Genomic DNA, 19,547 nt, shown 5'->3' on the forward strand with positions numbered 1-19,547 from the left:
ACCCATCAGAGTAGTAATAGTCCCAAGGGTGGAAGTAATGCGAGATACCAAAATGTGTGTGCTCACTTAAAGGTGTCACACGCAAGAGAGTTGTATCAAGCATCTTGAACCATGATTGGCTCCATTTGTGCTGTGAGGCATGACATGAAAAAAGTATCACACTGTCCTACCAAAAGTATTTGTAACCTCCTATCAGTAGAATGGAACATGTCTCATTATCATGTCACGTGTTCTTAACCACGCTACATAAGATGCAGAACCTTGGAGTTGTTAGACATAGTTGGGGTTGGAAACTGCATGCTATTGTGTATACAGGTTATACCGCTGCACACAAGCCATCCATCATGAAGGGCAACACATTGGCCTGTCTCCAAGGAGCATTGTCATTTGACAGTTGAGCAATGGAAGAATATTTTATGGAGTGACAAATCAGTCCACTCCATCTTCACAGCAGATTAACAGTTAAGTATGACCAAGGTTCCATCATGGTTTGGGGATGGCTTACGTGGCATGGTCTCAGCCCGCTGGTTGTAGTGACGAGAACCATGAAAATAGAGCTGTACCCCGATACGCTAGACAATAATGTGCTGCCGACAATGTTGTAATATTCTGGGAATGATCGGCTGTACTTCCAACAAGACAACGTGCCTTGTCACAGATCCAATGTTTTATGTTGGTTTGAAGATATGGATGTCCCATGATTGGACCGACTGCACAGAGTCCCGACCTCAACCCACTAAACATCTCTGGGACAAACTGGGACTTAGGTTCAGGAAATATGAACAGCATCCATCTTCTTTGAGAGAACACTCCAGACATTTGCAGGATGAATGCAGGGAAATACCAGCTGAAGTGTATCAGATATTAGTAGAAGTATGCCGTGGAGAGTGTCTGATGAAATTAGGGCCAAAGGAGCCCCAGTAAGTAGTAACATATGGAAATAAATACTAGTTCTGATTCTTGCTCAGGTGTCCAATCACTTTTGGTAGGATAGAGTATATCCCTATAGCCTAAACCTGCCTTTCCCATCTCCCGATTAATCGTTTCTTGTCCTTCTTCATTATGGTCACATCCTCTACATCTCCATTTTTGCACTTTGATGACAGTTTATCACATTAGCTTCCAAAGACGTTTCGAATATGCAAGTTTTTGAAAGGCTGGGCCTCCTAGGAGTAATAATATATACTATGCAATGTAAAATAGTGGCTGACCGTTCCAGGCTTCCCTTATCAACTCCTACACAATCCTGACTATATTTATTGCACTGCTGGGCCTCTTAGTCAGCAAACAAGATGCGGTTCATGGGAAGGAGAGGACTGGAACAGGATTTTAAATAACAGAAAGAATTGCCATGGAAACAGACAGAATAAGATATACAGGTAGCTCAAGATATTCCTGTGGATGCCACAATTATTTAATGTGTTTTTCTTGTTTTTAGACTCAAGCTTTTCAAAAGTTTTTGTAAGTAATTGGCAACAAAAAATGAATTTGAATCTTTAGTCTATATCAGGATTTGGCCTAGAAACACTGTACATCATAGAGGCAGCAGTTGCAGGAGCCATGGGCTCTAAATCAATGTAGGGGCCCCGAATAAGACTGGCCCCTTTCTCCTTTACAAATTGCATGAGAAGCCATGAGGGACTTGAGAGGAGAAACCCACCAAAGATTACACCACCCTTTTCTCCTACAATCAATGGGAAGTCGGACAAATGCCAGGACTTCCTTTCTGAGCATGGACATTAGTGGTTATGTGAAGTACCACCAGTAGTTAATAGCAATTTCACTTTTTAATACATGTGTTATGATCAGCAGAAGAACTCATTCTGAATCATTATCTCCTGATTTCTAAGTTGTTAGGGCAGTTGCTACAACAAGGTGGAGGAGATTAGCAGACCACACCTTTCAGCCTCCTTCCAGAGAGGAGAGTGTAATTGGTTAGCCTCTCTATAAATACTTTTGGTTTCTGCAGTGTGGTGTGGTTGATAGCTGTGACAACATGTGTACTTTCCAGTCTTCCTTGTTATAATATCAAGTACCTAGTTTTAATCCAGGCTTATTCAGTCTGTCTAGTCACTCCTTGGTTTTCTAGTCCAAACCTCTCTAGTCTGTTCAGTGTGTCTTGTTAATTTGCCCATGTTTGTTTTTGTCTGCCTTGAGGCTTTTCAGCTTTATGCTTCTTTAGCCTCTTGTCTGGGCCCTGGTTCCTTCTTGTTCTCAGGAATAGTGTTCTAGATAGGGTCATCATCCTTAGAGACAAATTAGGGCTGTTTAGGGACAGTGGTGTCTGGTGTCAATGGAGTTGCACAGATGCAAAGCAACTTCTTAAAAATTCATCCAGACCTGTTAAAACAATAAAAGCATGGGCATAAAAGCAGGCAATCCAACACTACAGTCCTGCAAGCCTTCCAATATTTATTGTAGAATGGGATCCACCAGATCGCTCCGGCTAGTCAGAGGCCACAGCAGTCAGGTGCCATTCCCCTGGCATCACCGTTTAGATGCAGGGAGACATAATACTAGGAAAATGGTACCTGACTGCAGCGGCCTCTGATTATTATGAAACAGAAGCCATCTGCCAGTTGCAACCAAAGACTGAGAGGACAGCAAAGCTGCAGTGCTGGATCACTGGGGCAGAGGATGGTTAAATAAATATCCCTCCCTTTATTGTTTAACAGGCCTGGGTGAATTTTTAAAAAGTTGCCTTGCATGCAGGAAACCCCTTTAAGAGACAGGGTCAGGGAGAGATGTATGGAAAGCTGATGTTAGGGTCAACCTTTTTTTCCATTGATTTGGTTGGTTATATTTGGCATCATTCTCACCATCCGGTTGCGATCACCTCTGCCCCTGTCATGTGATGGTGAGATCCTAGTTGCATTGTGTTTTCACTGTGCTGATTGGCACATGCTTCATATCTGTATTTCTTGGGATGCCCACTTGTTATGCTATTCATTATTACTATAGGGGGCACTGAAAGAGCGCAACATTACTATAGGGGCCACCTGAGAGAGCATTATTACTATAAGGGCCACTGAGGGGGGCGTTATTACTATAGGGGCTACTGAGAGGGAGGTGCTGTTACTACAAGGACCACTGAGAGGGGGCGCTGTTACTACAAGGACCACTGAGAGGGGGGTGCTGTTACTACAAGGACCACTGAGAGGGGGGTGCTGTTACTACAAGGACCACTGAGAGGGGGGTGTTGTTACTACAAGGACCACTGAGAGGGGGGTGCTGTTACTACAAGGACCACTGAGAGGGGGGTGCCACTGAAGTAATGGAGGTAAATTTATACATTGTGATAAGCCCCCTTCCTAGCCACATGCTTCCCCCCCCCCCCCCAACTTAGCGGATTGTTAGCTGTTACATTCTCCACTTCCCCAGCGATACCATTGCAAATAAAAATGCATTTGCTTTCTGCTATATTATATGGAAAAAGTACATTATCTATCCGTGCCAAATAAGCTCCCCCTATAATGAGCTGCGGTGACCGAATGTCATGGACCCGATGCTCTTTCGCACGCTGGGACGTTGTGACTTGGCAGCGGAAGAACGTATGCGAATGGACATTACAAATGATTTAATTTTCCCTTCGTTTGCCTGTGTCAACCTTTTTTACAGATTGTAGGTGATGTCATTGTCTGGCGAAGCGTCTGCAGCAGATGGGAAAACCGCGATTAGCAATTATCTTGTGGTTGATCCTGAAGTCAGTTCTCCGCAGACGGTCATGTGATAACGCAGCTCCCTGTCCACCATCACGCTAACACATGTATTATGTTTAATATAGCAGCATCCCCCTCCTCCTCCCGACCCGTGGCTTCTTGTTTATTGTCGCTGATCTCCCACCGAGGCCTTTCTAGCAGCTCCATCTCATTTCTGCAGTGGGTTTCCATAGAGCAGCCATATGTGTGTAGTGCTGGATGTCATTCACCCACAGATGCTCCTATTGTACCGCGGCTCATGGACAGGAAAGAGACGTGACTCAGAAATTGTTCTTGTGAGACCTCGAAGTCCGGGGAGAGGTGCAATTATCTCATAAAGAGACTAGTGAATATTGACAACCTGCTTTCCCCGAGATGTACTTATGGCAAATAACTTTTAGACTTTGTCATATAGATCTTGTGAATTGCTAAAGGTTCTACACATCTTTTGGGGGCAATTTTTTTTAACTTAAAATCATGTATTTTGGACTGACAATCATTTTTGCAGTTGGGTTTAGTTAAAAATGTTGCACCGTTTGTCTTCTGCAGCTTCTACATATCACTGTATATAGACGCTGCAGTCTAAGGCCTCATGTCCACGGGCAAAAGAAGAATTAAAATCCGCAGCGGATTTGAACTCTTCTCCTGCCCGCGGATCCGCATCCCATAGGGATGTATTGACCACCCGCGGGTAGATAAATACCCGCGGATGGTCAATAAAAGTGATTTTTAAAAAAATGGAGCATGAAAAAATCTGGACCATGCTCCATTTTCGTGCGGGTCTCCCGCGGGGACGGCTCCTGCGGGCTTCTATTGAAGCCTATGGAAGCCGTCCGGATCCGCGGGAAACCTAAAATAGGAATTTAAAAGAATTTACTCATCCGGAGCGGGCGGGGAAGGTCTTCTTTTCCTCACGGCCGGATCTTTCTTGCTTCGGCTCGGCGGATGTGCCCGGCGCATGCGCGCGGCACGTCGGCGACGTGCCGTCGGCGTGACGAGTTCATCCGCTGGCTGAAAAAGAAGATCCGGCCGTGAGGAAAAGAAGACCTTCCCCGCCCGCTCCGGATGGGTAAATTCTTTTAAATTCCTATTTTCAGCGCTCATGTCCGCGGGGCAGGAGGGACCCGCTGCAGATTCTCCATGTAGAATCCGTAGCGGGCCTGATTTTCCCCGTGGACATGAGGCCTAAGTCTCAGTAGGAGATCCGTCAGTGAGGCTGACCTGACGGCTTAGTTTCCCTCTGCTCTCTCTTCTCCTGCACCTTCTTATCATATCACTGTATATAGACACTGCAGTCTGAGTCTCTGTAGGAGATCCGTCATTGAGGCTGACCTGATGGCTTAGTTTCCCTCTGCTCTCTCCTCTCCTGCACCTTCTTATCATATCACTGTATATAGACACTGCAGTCTGAGTCTCTGTAGGAGATCCGTCATTGAGGCTGACCTGATAGCTTAGTTTTCCTCTGCTCTCTCCTCTCCTGCACCTTCTTATCAGCTTGTTTATGACCACAACAAAGTTTTTCTTTGCTGTTGTCATGAATTAGCTGATAAGAAGCTGCAGGAGAAGAAAGGTAAGGCCAAGCTAACACCAACAAGTCAGATTCCACATGCGGGAGGCCCACAGCGGATTCTGGCTGTGAGCCCGGCCCGGTGACCCTGCATGCGGTACTAACCTGTATTGCGGATGACCAAGGACACTCGCAGGTGGTCAGGGGCAGTACAGGTTTTTTTGTTTGCTTTCTCATTTGCTAAGTAATGGCGCGGGTACCTGCAGCCTATATACAATGTTAATTGCGTTTGGGCTGCAGGTCGAACGTCTTTATTGACATCAATGGAGGCCATCTGCGCAACTTTCGCGGCAAAATAGAGCATGTTGTGTTTTTTTTCTTCTGCTTTCGCGGAATACGCAGTGCATATCCGTGAGTGTGAATGAAAAAATTGAAAGTGCATGCCTTTGAATGCTCACGTGTTACTGTGGACGTCGATCGCAGAATCCACTATTTAAATCGGGTCGTGGGAGACCGGCCTAAAGATTAAAAACCCAAGCAGTTAGTCCAGCCTCGCTGACAGATCTTCTACTGAGACTTTGACGGCCATGTGTGGACATAACCTTAAAAAGCCTGTATTGTAGGTCGCCCACATTCATAGTAAATATGAAATAGATATACAGCAGCAGGGTTAAATTAGTAATTTAATGGTTTCACTTTCACATGGTGGTATCTCTATGATGTATTATGTACTTGGTACAGGTGCTGTATTTATCGTATGTGTTTGATTCTGGTGCTATATTTATGTAATGAGCTTGGTTCTGGTGCTGTATTTATGTTATGAGCTTGGTTCTGGTGATGTATTTATGTTATGAGCTTGGTTCTGGTGCTGTATTTGTGTTATGAGCTTGGTTCTGGTGCTGCATTTTTAAATTCTACATTTATTTATTTATTTTTTTAATAAATCAACAAGTAAATTAAACCATTTAGGCTCCCTTGCACACGGGCGGAAATTCTGCAGTGGAATTTCCATTAGATAAGGCAATCCTATGCACACAGCCACGATTTGTCCGCGTAAAAAAGCACACACAGAAAACAAATCGCAGCATGTTCTATTTTTGTGCGAGTCTTGCAGAGGCCCACACAGAAATGTCAGTAGAGACCCGCCGTCTCCACTCTCCGCATGAGCCGGCTGGCCAGCAGCTGGCGCATGGCAGGAGAATGAAGATGCCGGGAGCGGGTGAGCCGCAGGTTCCGCATCCGACCCGGCAGTCTGCAGGCGGCCTTAGAATCAAAATCTTTTGTGGCTAAATATTAGATTATTTGCAAAACTGTATGAAAGGTTTACATGGAAGTACATTCTGTATTATAAATGAACAAAGAATGTATAAAATATTATCTAAACTCAACTAAAGGAATACGAGAAAACAGAGAGAATACCCCCCCCCCCCCCCGGTGCAAATAGGAAAGAGCATTTATGGTTTGAGCTTGGTTCCAGTGCTGTATTAATGCTCTGAGCTTGGTTCTGGTGCTGTCTTTTTGTACCAAGCTTGGCTCCGATGCTGTATTTATGTTATAATCTTGGTTCTGGTGCTGTATGTATGCTCAGAGTTTGGTTCTGGTGCTGTGATAATGCTCTGAGCTTGGTTCTAGTGCTGTCTTTTTGTACCAAGCTTGGCTCTGGTGCTGTATTTATGTCATGATATTGGTTCTGGTACACTGTTCTGTTCTGCTGTGTGTATGCTAGTATCTTGTTGCTTTCTGCACATGTAGACTACAGGCAGACTGCCTATCAATGCAATTTATACCATTTTTATCTTATGACAGAGGTCGCCAAAAAGAATTTTTGCACAGAGTGCCATCTGATATAATGCTTACACTGCCAGCAGTCCTATGAAAACCACAAATGTCAGTCTCATTCCTGCTATTTCAGTACTATATGACAATGTAGTGACAGACTCTTCTCCTCTCTCTCTAGCTGTACACGTCGGAGCGCACATCATTAATGCTGTTCACTTTTCTACAAACTACCACAGTGAATATATTGCACTTAATGCTGCTCGCTACAAAAATGAGGTAAGAGTTACTACAGTGACGTCGATTTTCTGCATATTTTTGTTTGTTTCATGGAATTTTAAGGTATTTGGAACTATTCTGTTAAGGCATTGACAAGGGGTTAACACTCAGGACTATTAACCACTGCAACAGAGGAAATCGGTGGCTCTCTGGATACACAGTGACTGCATCAAACGACATTTCGCCTATCATCAGTTGTTTGCACACAATGCACGCTCTTATTTTCGAAGGGGTTTTCTCATGAAGGTACCAACAATCCATATGACCTGTTTGGGCATATAGACATCATAGAGGGGGATGCCATGCTCATTGGGCATATAGACATCATAGAGGGGGATGCCATGCTCATTGGGCATATAAACGTCGTAGAGGGGGACGCCATGCTCATTGGGCGTATAGACGTCCTAGAGGGGGATGCCATGCTCATTGGGCATATAGACATCATAAAGGGGGATGCCATGCTCATTGGGCATATAGACGTCGTAGAGGGGGACGCCATGCTCATTGGGCATATAAACATCATAGAGAGGGACGCAATGCTCATTGGGCATATAGACATCATAGAGAGGGACGCCATGCTCATTGGGCGTATAGACATAAAGGGGACGCCATGCTCATTGGGCGTATAGACATAAAGGGGACGCCATGCTCATTGGGCGTATAGACGTCCTAGAGGGGGATGCCATGCTCATTGGGCATATAGACATCATAAAGGGGGATGCCACGCTCATTGGGCATATAGACATCATAGAGGGGGATGCCATGCTCATTGGGCATATAGACATCATGGAGGGGGACGCCATGCTCATTGGGCATATAGACATAGAGAGGGACACCATGCTCATTGAGCGTAAAGACATCATAGAGGCGGACGCCATGCTCATTGGGCATATAGACATAGAGAGGGACGCCATGCTTATTGGGCATATAAACATCATAGAGAGGGACGCAATCCTCATTGGGCATATAGACATCATAGAGGGAGACGCCATTCTCATTGGACGTATAGACATCATAGAGCGGGACATCATACTCATTGGGCGTATAGACATAAAGGTGACGCCATGCTTATTGGGCAAATAGACATCATAGAGGGGGACGCCATGCTCATTGGGCATATAGACATCATAGAGGGGGACGCCATGCTCATTGGGCATATAGACATCAAAGAGGGGGACGCCATGCTCATTGGGCATATAGACATCAAAGAGGGGGACGCCATGCTCATTGGGCATATAGACATCATAGAGGGGGATGCCATGCTCATTGGGCATATAGACATTATAGAGGGGGACGCCATGCTCATTGGGCATATAGACATCATAGAGGGGGACGCCATGCTCATTGGGTATATAGACATCATAGAGGGGGATGCCACGCTCATTGGGCATATAGACATAGAGAGGGACGCCATGCTCATTGGGTGTAAAGACATTATAGAGGCGGACACCATGCTCATTGGGCGTATAGACATAGAGATGGACGCCATGCTTATTGGGCATATAAACATCATAGAGAGGGATGCCATGCTCATTGGGCGTATAGACATCATAGAGCGGGACATCATACTCATTGGGCGTATAGACATAAAGAGGACACCATGCTCATTGGGCATGTAGACATCATAGAGGGGGATGCCATTATTATTGGGCATATAGACATCATAGAGGGGGACGCCATGCTCACTGTGCATATAGACATCATAGAGGGGAACGCTTTATCATTGGGTGTATAGATATCATAGTGGGGGACCCCATGCTCACTGGGCATATAGACATCATAGAGGTGGACGCCATGCTCATTGGGCATATAGACATCATAGAGGTGGACGCCATGCTCAGGAGCTTGCTCTATGAACTAGAACAGAAGACTAACCCATAGGATTGACTTACACTCTGGTGGACTCCAGCCTTGCATACATTACATGGATAGCCATGAATGTTCACCACATCATGCTACATTTGTAGTGACCGCTGAATGGTAAATGTCTGACCAGACAAGGCTTCTTCTGGTAAAATCAGCTGTTTACTGGGGCATGTAGGAAATTGGACCTGCAGAGATCATCTACATTCTGAAGTTCCTTGTCGTGAAATCCTACACTTCTGCTTTGTGTTTTATTCATTCTAATGCTCCATTTCCAAGATATATCGGTGTGTTCTTGATGATGATGAGACCTCCTATAGTCTCAATTCTGGGCGACTGGCCGTTCAATATGTGTTTTTGTGGAAATACAGGTTTTATGAGAGTAGATTTAACTTGTCCAAGTGCCAAGGAGAGACCTCGCCAAGTCAATCTCATGTAATGCGATTAACCTTGATGAGCAGGAAAGCATCAACCAAGGCTTGAGAAGGAATTGGATAACTAGCGCACAACGTAATAGATTCTGTCAGCAGTTTTTGCCCCTTCGAGAACTGCTGACAGATCTAGGTAGGGGCCTGGGAGCAGGAAGGCATCATACCTTTATTAAAGATATCAGTAGTCACATCAACACAAAATTCAGTTTTTAGTGCTCTTTGAGTGACATGATTTCCAATGGGTTCCATCTCTATCCAATGAGATACTCTGCAGCAATGATTGGCAGCTGTAGCAATCTCTTGATGGGACAGAGAAGGAAGACGTTCCACCCACAAAACACTCAAAGTGGGCGCACCACAGCAGGCATGTGAGGTCACACAGGGTGGTAGCCACCAGCTTTTTGGGGGACATCAAGCAGATGTTGGTTGAAGGAGATTGCCCCTCCCCCCTTAAGTCCGCTTGGCCAGATGATCTTCCTCAGTGTGTCAACATCTTGTGGAGCAACATGAATAATCTGCCATCTGGCTCTGGCTCTTCCCCTCTGATGTTCTAAGGCACCGCTGTCACCCATGCCACCATCACAAATGCACAGTTCTGCTAGTGTATTTATGTCATGAGCTTGGTTCTGGTATTGTATCTATGTACTGAGGTTAGTTTGTGGTGTATTTCTGTCTTGAGCTTTGTTCTTTAGCTGCATTTGTTATTAGCTTGGCTCTGTTGCTGTATTTATATTATAAATTTGGTTCTGGTGCCGGATTTAATGTTATCGACTTGGTTCTGGTATTGGATCTATGTGCTAAGAATAAAGCATGCATATTTTATATAATGAGCTTAGTTTGGCTGCTGTGTTTATGTTGTGAGCTTGGTATTGTGGCCATATTAATGTTATTAGCTTGGTTCTTGTATTATATTAAGGTATATAGTATATATATTATGTACTGAGGTTGGTTCATGGTGCTGTATTTCTGTATGAAGCTTGGTTCTGGTGTTCCATTTACATACTAAACTTGGTTTTGGTGCTGTATTTATGTACTGAATTTGATTCTGGTGCTGTATTTATGTCATAAGTAGAGATGAGCGAGTATACTCGCTAAGGCTAACTACTCGAGCGGATAGTGACTTAGCCGAGTATCTCCCGCTCGTCTGTAAAGATTCGGCTGCCGGCGCAGGTGACAGGTGAGTTGCGGCGGTGAGCAGGGGGGAGAGAGGGAGAGAGAGATCTCCCCTCTGTTCCACCTCGCTCTCCCTCGACGCTCCCCGCCAGCCGCCGGCACCCGAATCTTTAGAGACGAGCGGGAGGATACTCGGCTAAGGCACTACTCGCTCGAGTAGTTAGCCTTACCGAGTATACTCGCTCATCTCTAGTCATAAGCTTGGTTCTCTTGCTGTCTTTATGTTATGACTTGGTTCTGGTACTGTATTTATTCCCTGCGCTGTTCTGGTGTGGTTATGCTGCTATCTTGCTGCTTTCTGCCCAGGGTGCCATCTCACCTAAGCTCATCACTGCCAGCAGTTGAAAGTTGAATTTCCTGCTGCTGCTGCTGTTGAGTTCTTTAATAAAGGTACGCTGCTCCCACGTAGATCTGTCAGCAGTTTTTCACGGACACATCTGGTGATGGAATCACTTTAAGGGGATGCGATACAATTAATTCCAATAGCAATAAGAAGACGGGACAATTAAATGAACGGTTGACTAAAGTTAGTTGTGTGCATTCGGAAACCCTTGCCTCGGGCACCAACGGGGGTGGTCCTCGCTAAATGTATAATTGGCGCCAGCAATCGAATTTGCAGGTGATTTCTGTATATTGCAGTGCAGCTCAAGAGCTCGCAGTATAATTTATGATGCCGTTCCGCATATTGATAGACTATAGGGATGTATTAGCAGATTGCTGCAGCATTAATCCCATTATGGCCTTGGTGCCCGGGCCTGCAAATACGTTTTATATAGACATCACAGTCTAATGCAGGCAAAACGAGGGAGCGTCCATTCATTTCACCAAATTCATTCATCAAGCGGAATGAGTGCGCAATATTCGTCACATATTTTATTCCGGAGATGACAGAAGATCAAGGACCCCGCAGCCGCAGAAATGAAGCTTCATGACGGATGATCTGCTATTTGTCACTGTTTTCCTCGTCAGTGTTTTGTATCTTCATAATTAAAGTTAAGCAGTTTACAGAGTCTCACATTTAATTCCTAGCGTAGAAATCTCCGGCCGGCGCCTCCATTGTGCTGACTTTTTTTTTTTTTTTTTCTACTTTTTCATTTCAGGATCCGAGGAAAATAATCTTCACTTCGGGTGAGTGTCACTGATGTAAATGGGAAATTACACATTAACGCTGAAGGTATAGACTATTGGCGCTTGTGTTCTACGCCGCCAGCAGGTAATTAAGGGCCATAGGGCGGCATGTGAAAATTTGAAATCGGACCCCTTGTCACTCTGCCTTGTTTGCCGCTGACAGAGGATTAAGCTACAATTATGCTGCTACCCGCGTACATCCAGTGCGAGCGCTGAGATACCGTGCGGCTCAACAGATGTAGCAGAGCCGACTTGTTAGGTTGCATATACATGGGAGAGTGGGATATCGGTCTGATATAATTGAACTGATGTCGCAATTTTAAACCTGTGATTTCACACACTATTGCATTGCGTTTTGCAAGAGAATCGCATCGTATCACTGAAAATGTGAATTTTTTTTTTTTTTATTAAATTTTTTTACGTGTTTTTTACGGGAAAAAAAAGTTGCATGTTATTCCAAAACTTATGGCTCCTGCAGACGAGCGTAGATGTACATACACACGTTATTGCGCTATGAAGGGAACACTGTCACATGCTGTCGCACACCTAGCTGTTTACTGTACCTTTTTACCCGTTCTGAGACACACCCGCGTCATGACTTAACCAGTTGAGCAGGCTTATTAGTCTCAGTTTCATCCTATGGCGCCATGGGTGCACAAAAATAGAGCATGTCGCATATATTTAAGCGGACGCAAAAATTGAGCCCAAAAACGCAGAATGAGGGAAGCCATTGAAATTAATGCGTTCTATTACCCGCTGCTTGCTCAAGCGATTTTGCGCTCGGCAAAACGTGCACAAAAATGCTTGTCTGCATAAGCCTGTAAACGGAAAAAATACATTGCGCTTGGTGGGAGTGATGTGATTCTATCACGCACCCAGAGGAAATCATGGGCAATTCTTCAACACAATCGCCGAAAAACAGGACAGGCTGCTATATTTCGTTCTTGCAAAAATGGCTGTGAATGAAAAATCGCTCATGTAGATAAATCCGATGAAAATAATGGGTTCTGTTCACGCACAGATCTGGCGCGTGAAACCCGCCAGTGTAAATACAACCTTGGACTTTATGCACATGAGCGTTTTTTAATCATGCCCATCTGAAGAATCGGTTTCCAATGTATTCGTTCAGATGGCCACGTAAAAATGCCACGGCCAAAGAGTTAGAACACCGGCCACTGCATACGTAGCCGGAAAAGTTAGGTGTTCCCCTATCTTTTGGTCGATATATACTGCAAGCCCCCATAGACTCTTATGGGAGCTGATAAAACAGGGAGGGGAGAGTTTAGCAGCTGCTAGTGATGCGAAAACATGACAGGAGCCTCTATTTAAGCATTAGAAGTAATTCCAAGAATTTATGCCAACCGATGTAATTCCAGGCGCCGCCATATATCCGCCACACGCGGCTGTATGAGTGGACGAGAAAACACAAATTTTAGCCGCGACTCGATTGCGGCTTTTTTTTTCCATTCATACAATTTTCGGCTGCAGTGTAAAAGTGTATCACCCGTGTGAAAAAGCCCTTAAAATCACCCTTTGATGACAAAATTATGTCCAGGAACCAGAGGGATACTAATATTACCTGCCAAAATACACCTCCAAACATGGCAGCTGCAATCCTCTGATTAGCTAGTCCAAACATGCATTGGCAGTGTGCTAGACTACCAATGCCCTAAACCTATTCTGTGATTGGCCAGTGCTGCTCACATGATCAGCGCTGGCCAATTAGGGAGGAGTTTGACATGCCTTGGACTAGCGATGCACTGTGTGCATTAGGTGGTTACAATAGAAATCTTGGAAGACCGAAAATGGGGCCAGGGAGTCAATAGATCGTTGTGCCCGCATGTACTTGGGCAGTGGAGTAATTCCAATTAATGAGATATACTTTGCATGATCAAGCACAGTATTATAATATTTCATTGTAAGACAGCCCGTTTTAACTTTTTTTTTGTTTTGTTTGTATTTATAGTGATTTGTATACTAGGAGTTATACTTTTTTAGTACTTTATCGGTGACTTTGGTAGTTTTATATGACTATAGAATAGTGCTCCCCAATTTGTGGCTGTCAGGGTATGCTGAACGGTCTTTCTGCTCCTTTATATATAGGGGATTAAAGGTCCAGGTCCTTCAAATCACAGTTTAGGACGGTGATATTCCATCTGGTACTGGCTATAGATGCCAGAAAATTTTAATAATGTTCTGACCTTTCTGAGAATTGGCTGACTCTTTAACTTTGGCTACATGGAATGGATTGACATAAATTATACAAAATTCATTATTATAACATTAATGTCTGCCAGTGCATTCTACTACTTTCACATGCAGAATGAATATTATATATAAGTGTGAAAAAAATGTGTCTTCGCAACATCCTCTAAAGCAGCGACCTCTAACCTGCAGATTTTGGAATATGCCAGAAGAATAAGTTTTGCAGTATCAAAAAATCTAACAAATATTGCCACTTATGGACAAGAATATAACTACTATAATACTGCCTCCTATGTACAAGAATATAACTACTATAATACTGCCTCCTATGTACAAGAATATAACTACTATAATACTGCCTCCTATGTACAAGAATATAACTACTATAATACTGCCCCCTATGTACAAGAATATAACTACTATAATACTGCTCCTATGTACAAGAATATAACTACTATAATACTGCTCCTATGTACAAGAATATAACTACTATAATACTGCCCCCTATGTACAAGAATATAACTACTATAATACTGCTCCTATGTACAAGAATATAACTACTATAATACTGCCCCCTATGTACAAGAATATAACTACTATAATACTGCCCCCTATGTACAAGAATATAACTACTATAATACTGCCTCCTATGTACAAGAATATAACTACTATAATACTGTTCCTATGTACAAGAATATAACTACTATAATACTGCTCCCTGTGTACAAGAATATAACTACTATAATACTGCCCCCTATGTACAAGAATATAACTACTATAATACTGCCCCTATGTACAAGAATATAACTACTATAATACTGCCCCCTATGTACAAGAATATAACTACTAGAATACTGCCCCCTATGTACAAGAATATAACTACTATAATACTGCCCCCTATGTACAAGAATATAACTACTATAATACTGCCCCCTATGTACAAGAATATAACTGCTATAATACTGCCTCCTATGTACAAGAATATAATTACTATAATACTGCCTCCTATGTACAAGAATATAACTACTATAATACTGCCCCCTATGTACAAGAATATAATTACTATAATACTGCCTCCTATGTACAAGAATATAACTACTATAATACTGTCCCCTATGTACAAGAATAGAACTACTATAATACCCCCCATGTACAAGAATATACTATTATACTGCCCCCTATGTACAAGAATATAACTACTATAATACTGCTCCAATGTACAAGAATATAACTACTATAATACTGCCCCCTATGTACAAGAATATAACTATTATAATACTGCCCCCTATGTACAAGAATATAACTACTAGAATACTGCCCCCTATGTACAAGAATATAACTACTATAATACTGCCCCCTATGTACAAGAATATAACTACTATAATACTGCCCCCTATGTACAAGAATATAACTGCTATAATACTGCCTCCTATGTACAAGAATATAATTACTATAATACTGCCTCCTATGTACAAGAATATAACTACTATAATACTGCCCCCTATGTACAAGAATATAATTACTATAATACTGCCTCCTATGTACAAGAATATAACTACTATAATACTGTCCCCTATGTACAAGAATAGAACTACTATAATACCCCCCATGTACAAGAATATACTATTATACTGCCCCCTATGTACAAGAATATAACTACTATAATACTGCTCCAATGTACAAGAATATAACTACTATAATACTGCCCCCTATGTACAAGAATATAACTACTATAATGCTGCCCTCCTATGTACAAGAATATAACTACTATAATACTGCCCCCTATGCACAAGAATATAACTACTATAATACTGCTCTTATGTACAAGAATATAACTACTATAATACTGCCTCCTGTGTACAAGAATATAACTACTATAATACTGCCCCCTATGTACAAGAATATAACTACTATAATACTGCCCCCTATGTACAAGAATATAACTACTATAATACTGCCCCTATGTACAAGAATATAACTACTATAATACTGCTCCTATGTACAAGAATATAACTACTATAATACTGCCCCCTATGTACAAGAATATAACTACTATAATACTGCCCCCTATGTACAGGAATATAAGTACTATAATACTGTCCCCTATGTACAAGAATATAACTACTATAATACTGCCCCCTATGTACAAGAATATAACTACTATAATACTGCCCCTATGTACAAGAATATAACTACTATAATACTACCCGATATGTACAATAATATAACTACTATAATACTGCCCCCTATGTACAAGAATATAACTACTATAATACTGCCCCCTATGTACAAGAATATAACTACTATAATACTACCCGATATGTACAATAATATAACTACTATAATACTGCCCCCTATATACAAGCAATATTCCGGCCCCTGGGTATGTTTTTACCCGTTTTTGCAGTAAATAAACAGCAGACTAGTAACGAGCTATTTGGATACTTCACCGTTTTGCTAAAAAACAATTTGGTAGGAAATTACCCTATTTAAGTTTTCTGGTCGCGGCACTTGACCTCTGATTCTCACTTCGCATACTTTGTGGGAATGAAATGTTTTTTAGATATGTATGGAGAAAAAAGAAGCTCCTGGAGAAGTGACATGGCGCTGGTTATGATATCAGCGGCCGCTACAGGGATGTGTCAGACGGCGTCCTATTAACTGGTTATTAGTGGTTTCTATGACTGTTGCATTCCATTCCTACACAGCGGGTAGATTAGAATCCAGCCATCTGGGGACACAGGGATGACATGCTCTACTGCATGGCCTTGGCATCAGGCATAACACAATGATGTATACTATAGTCCAGCTATTGTTCTCACAGTAATTACAGATGTAGCAGAGCTGAGTATGTCATGTGACACGTCCCATGGGGATATCATATTGTGCAATCTATAGTTTTACATAGGACTGCAGACAAACCTCTGGCACATAGCTGCCAGCATGCACCAATAAAGCAGTCACATGGAGGAAAATGGCTAATTCATCTCTGCTGCCTCCGTATCGCAAATTCTGAAAGTTGTCATGGCTGTTTAAAATGTAACTTGACTTTGGTGATTGAATGAAGGTAGCCATTGACCCTGGTGCTTAAAGGGGTTTTGTCATTAAAAAAAAAAATTATCTAAACTTACCTATTCCTTCCCTGTCTGTCTCCTTATCACATCTTCTTCTGGTTGAGCTTCTCCAGTGCCCCAGGTCAGCTCACTGCAGGCTGGGACCAGCTTGTTATGAGGGCTGCTTATCACAAACTCCTTCCTGCTGGGTCAGTGAAGGTCACATCCCTGTGCTGTAGCTTCACTGCCTAGGAAGGAATTGTAATCTATTTCAGAGACAGCTCGCCTGAGCAATCTCTGAAGAAGATAGGCAGTCCTCCTGTTGGCCTGTGAGCTGTGACATAACGTACATTGGCAGACTGCCAACCTAATGTAGTAACCTGATAGGAAGGAGAAGAATCAGGTAGCTGGAGGTGAAGTGATCCTCTGGACTGCAGGAGACAGGAGAAGATAAGGGAGGTGAAGATCTTGTAAGTAGACTGATGGTGGAGGCATAGATAAGTAGAGCGTTTTTCTTTTTTAGTGACAGAACCCCTTTAAGCGAGACTAATTGTCCTCTACTACATAAGGAGACTACAGTATTATAAATGATACATAGTACAAACCTCCCAACTTTTGAGCAGTGAAAAGAGGGTGAAAGATAGTGGTGCGCACAATTTTATGCCAGGCCACACCCCTTTTTTTGTTAAGCCACATCCCTTTGTATCTTATAATACTACCCTTCATTGACCCCCCTCACAGTAACAGTGACCGAATCTGGGACTGTCCTGTCAAATCCAGGATGGTTGGGACAAGTGCTTAAGTAGTGCAGTGTAGTAAACTAGCAATGAAATGATCGCATCTTCAAGTCTTCAAGCAGTTCTTATTTTGGTGTGATTCTTGCTAGAATAGGACTTGCAGTGTGCAGTGTCTCCTTATGCTGCCTCCTTCTCAGGCGCAACTAGCTATCAGCCGTGTAAATACAGCTGTGGCCATAGTAATTATAATCTCCTCAGGTAGCAGCCCCAGTAGTAATAGTGACTCCTCATTGGTGGCCCTAGTCACCTCAGCTTTCCGTTGCCTCTCCGCTCGCCGTTCCTCTGATTCCACTTGCCTTTCTTGGCTTGAGTCCCTACAGCTGATCACATTCTTGATGGCACATGCCTGCTGCAGCCAATCACTGGCCTCAGTCATGCTAAGGTTAAAGCTAAGGATTGCAGTAGGATGTGAATGGCTGCAGAGAAATTAGTGTAAATCAGCCGAATTGGAAGGGATGGTAACCAGAGTGGAGAGGCAGCAGAAAAGATGAAGCGAGTATAACATTCTATATAATTTTTTTTTTTACATGTTGGACCTCGCACCTGGTACTATGAGACAGTGTCTCAAATATGGGATTGTCCGGCGGAATCTGGGATGGTTGGGAGACATACCTACACCAGAACAGCTCAGTGAATAAATACTGCACCAGAACCAAGCTCTAAACAGAAATACGGCACCAGAAGCAAGCTCCGAGCATAAATACAGCACCAGAACTGAGTTCATAACAAATATAATACCAAAACTGAGTTTGTAACATAAATACAGCCCCCAAACCAAACTCAGGACACAGATAGAGCAGAACTAAGCAGAACCAAGCTCAGAGCATAAATACAGCACCAGAACTGAGTTCATAACAAATATAATACCAAAATTGAACTTGTAACATAAATACAGCCCCAAAACCAAACTCGGGACATTAATACAGCAGAACTAAGTTCAATTAATAAATACAGCTCCATAACAGCTCAGCACCAGGACTAAGCTCATAACATAAATATAGCAACAGAACGAAGCTAAAAACTTAAATGCATAATAATCGAAAGCAACCTCATGCTATACAGTACCAGAACCAAGCTCCTAACAAGTACAATACCAGAAGCAAGATCGTAACATAGATACTGCTTCATAAACAAACTCAGGACATTGATACAAAACCAGAACCAAGTACTGCTCATACATACAGCACCAGAACAGCTCAGTGAATAAATACTGTACTAGAACCAACATAACATAAATACAGTGTCAGAACCAAGGTCATAACTTAAATGCAGCAGTAGAACTAGGCGACTGTGTTGTAGGAGAGTCAATAGGCTGACAACAGCGCCTCAAAATAATAACACGGTGGAAACAAAGCTAGGAGGATTCCCCTACCTCCTCAGGACACTGCTACACAGAGGAAGGAGATCATTTGGCCTGGCAGACCTAAGAGGATATTGCCCCCAGCCTTCATCCGCCTGTGCCGCCTCCTACAAACTGGTGACAGTTGCTCTGTGCGACGTAGCTAATGCCGGCCATGCCTACGTTACAAGAAATTAAACCCCCCTAATAAGTATTGAGACCCTAGATAATACACCTCCGTATACTTACCCTTCCTGTTCTGACTGCTTTTTATCTCTAGGCGCTATTACATACAGGG

The 19,547-nt window shown here is 42.9% G+C and overlaps 1 protein-coding gene across 2 annotated transcripts in view; it reads left to right on the forward strand.

Annotated features, from left to right (window-relative positions):
* Positions 1–19,547, forward strand: part of NOX4 (NADPH oxidase 4) — a 176,707-nt gene that overhangs the window by 51,353 nt on the left and 105,807 nt on the right. For both annotated transcript variants that reach the window (XM_066587077.1, XM_066587086.1), the window contains 2 exons: positions 7,163–7,260; positions 11,828–11,855. In XM_066587077.1, coding sequence (XP_066443174.1) covers positions 7,163–7,260; positions 11,828–11,855 — 126 coding nt within the window. The remainder of the gene's footprint in view (positions 1–7,162; positions 7,261–11,827; positions 11,856–19,547) is intronic.

Source organism: Eleutherodactylus coqui, chromosome 1, assembly GCF_035609145.1.
Source record: "Eleutherodactylus coqui strain aEleCoq1 chromosome 1, aEleCoq1.hap1, whole genome shotgun sequence".
Lineage (NCBI taxonomy): Eukaryota > Metazoa > Chordata > Amphibia > Anura > Eleutherodactylidae > Eleutherodactylus > Eleutherodactylus coqui.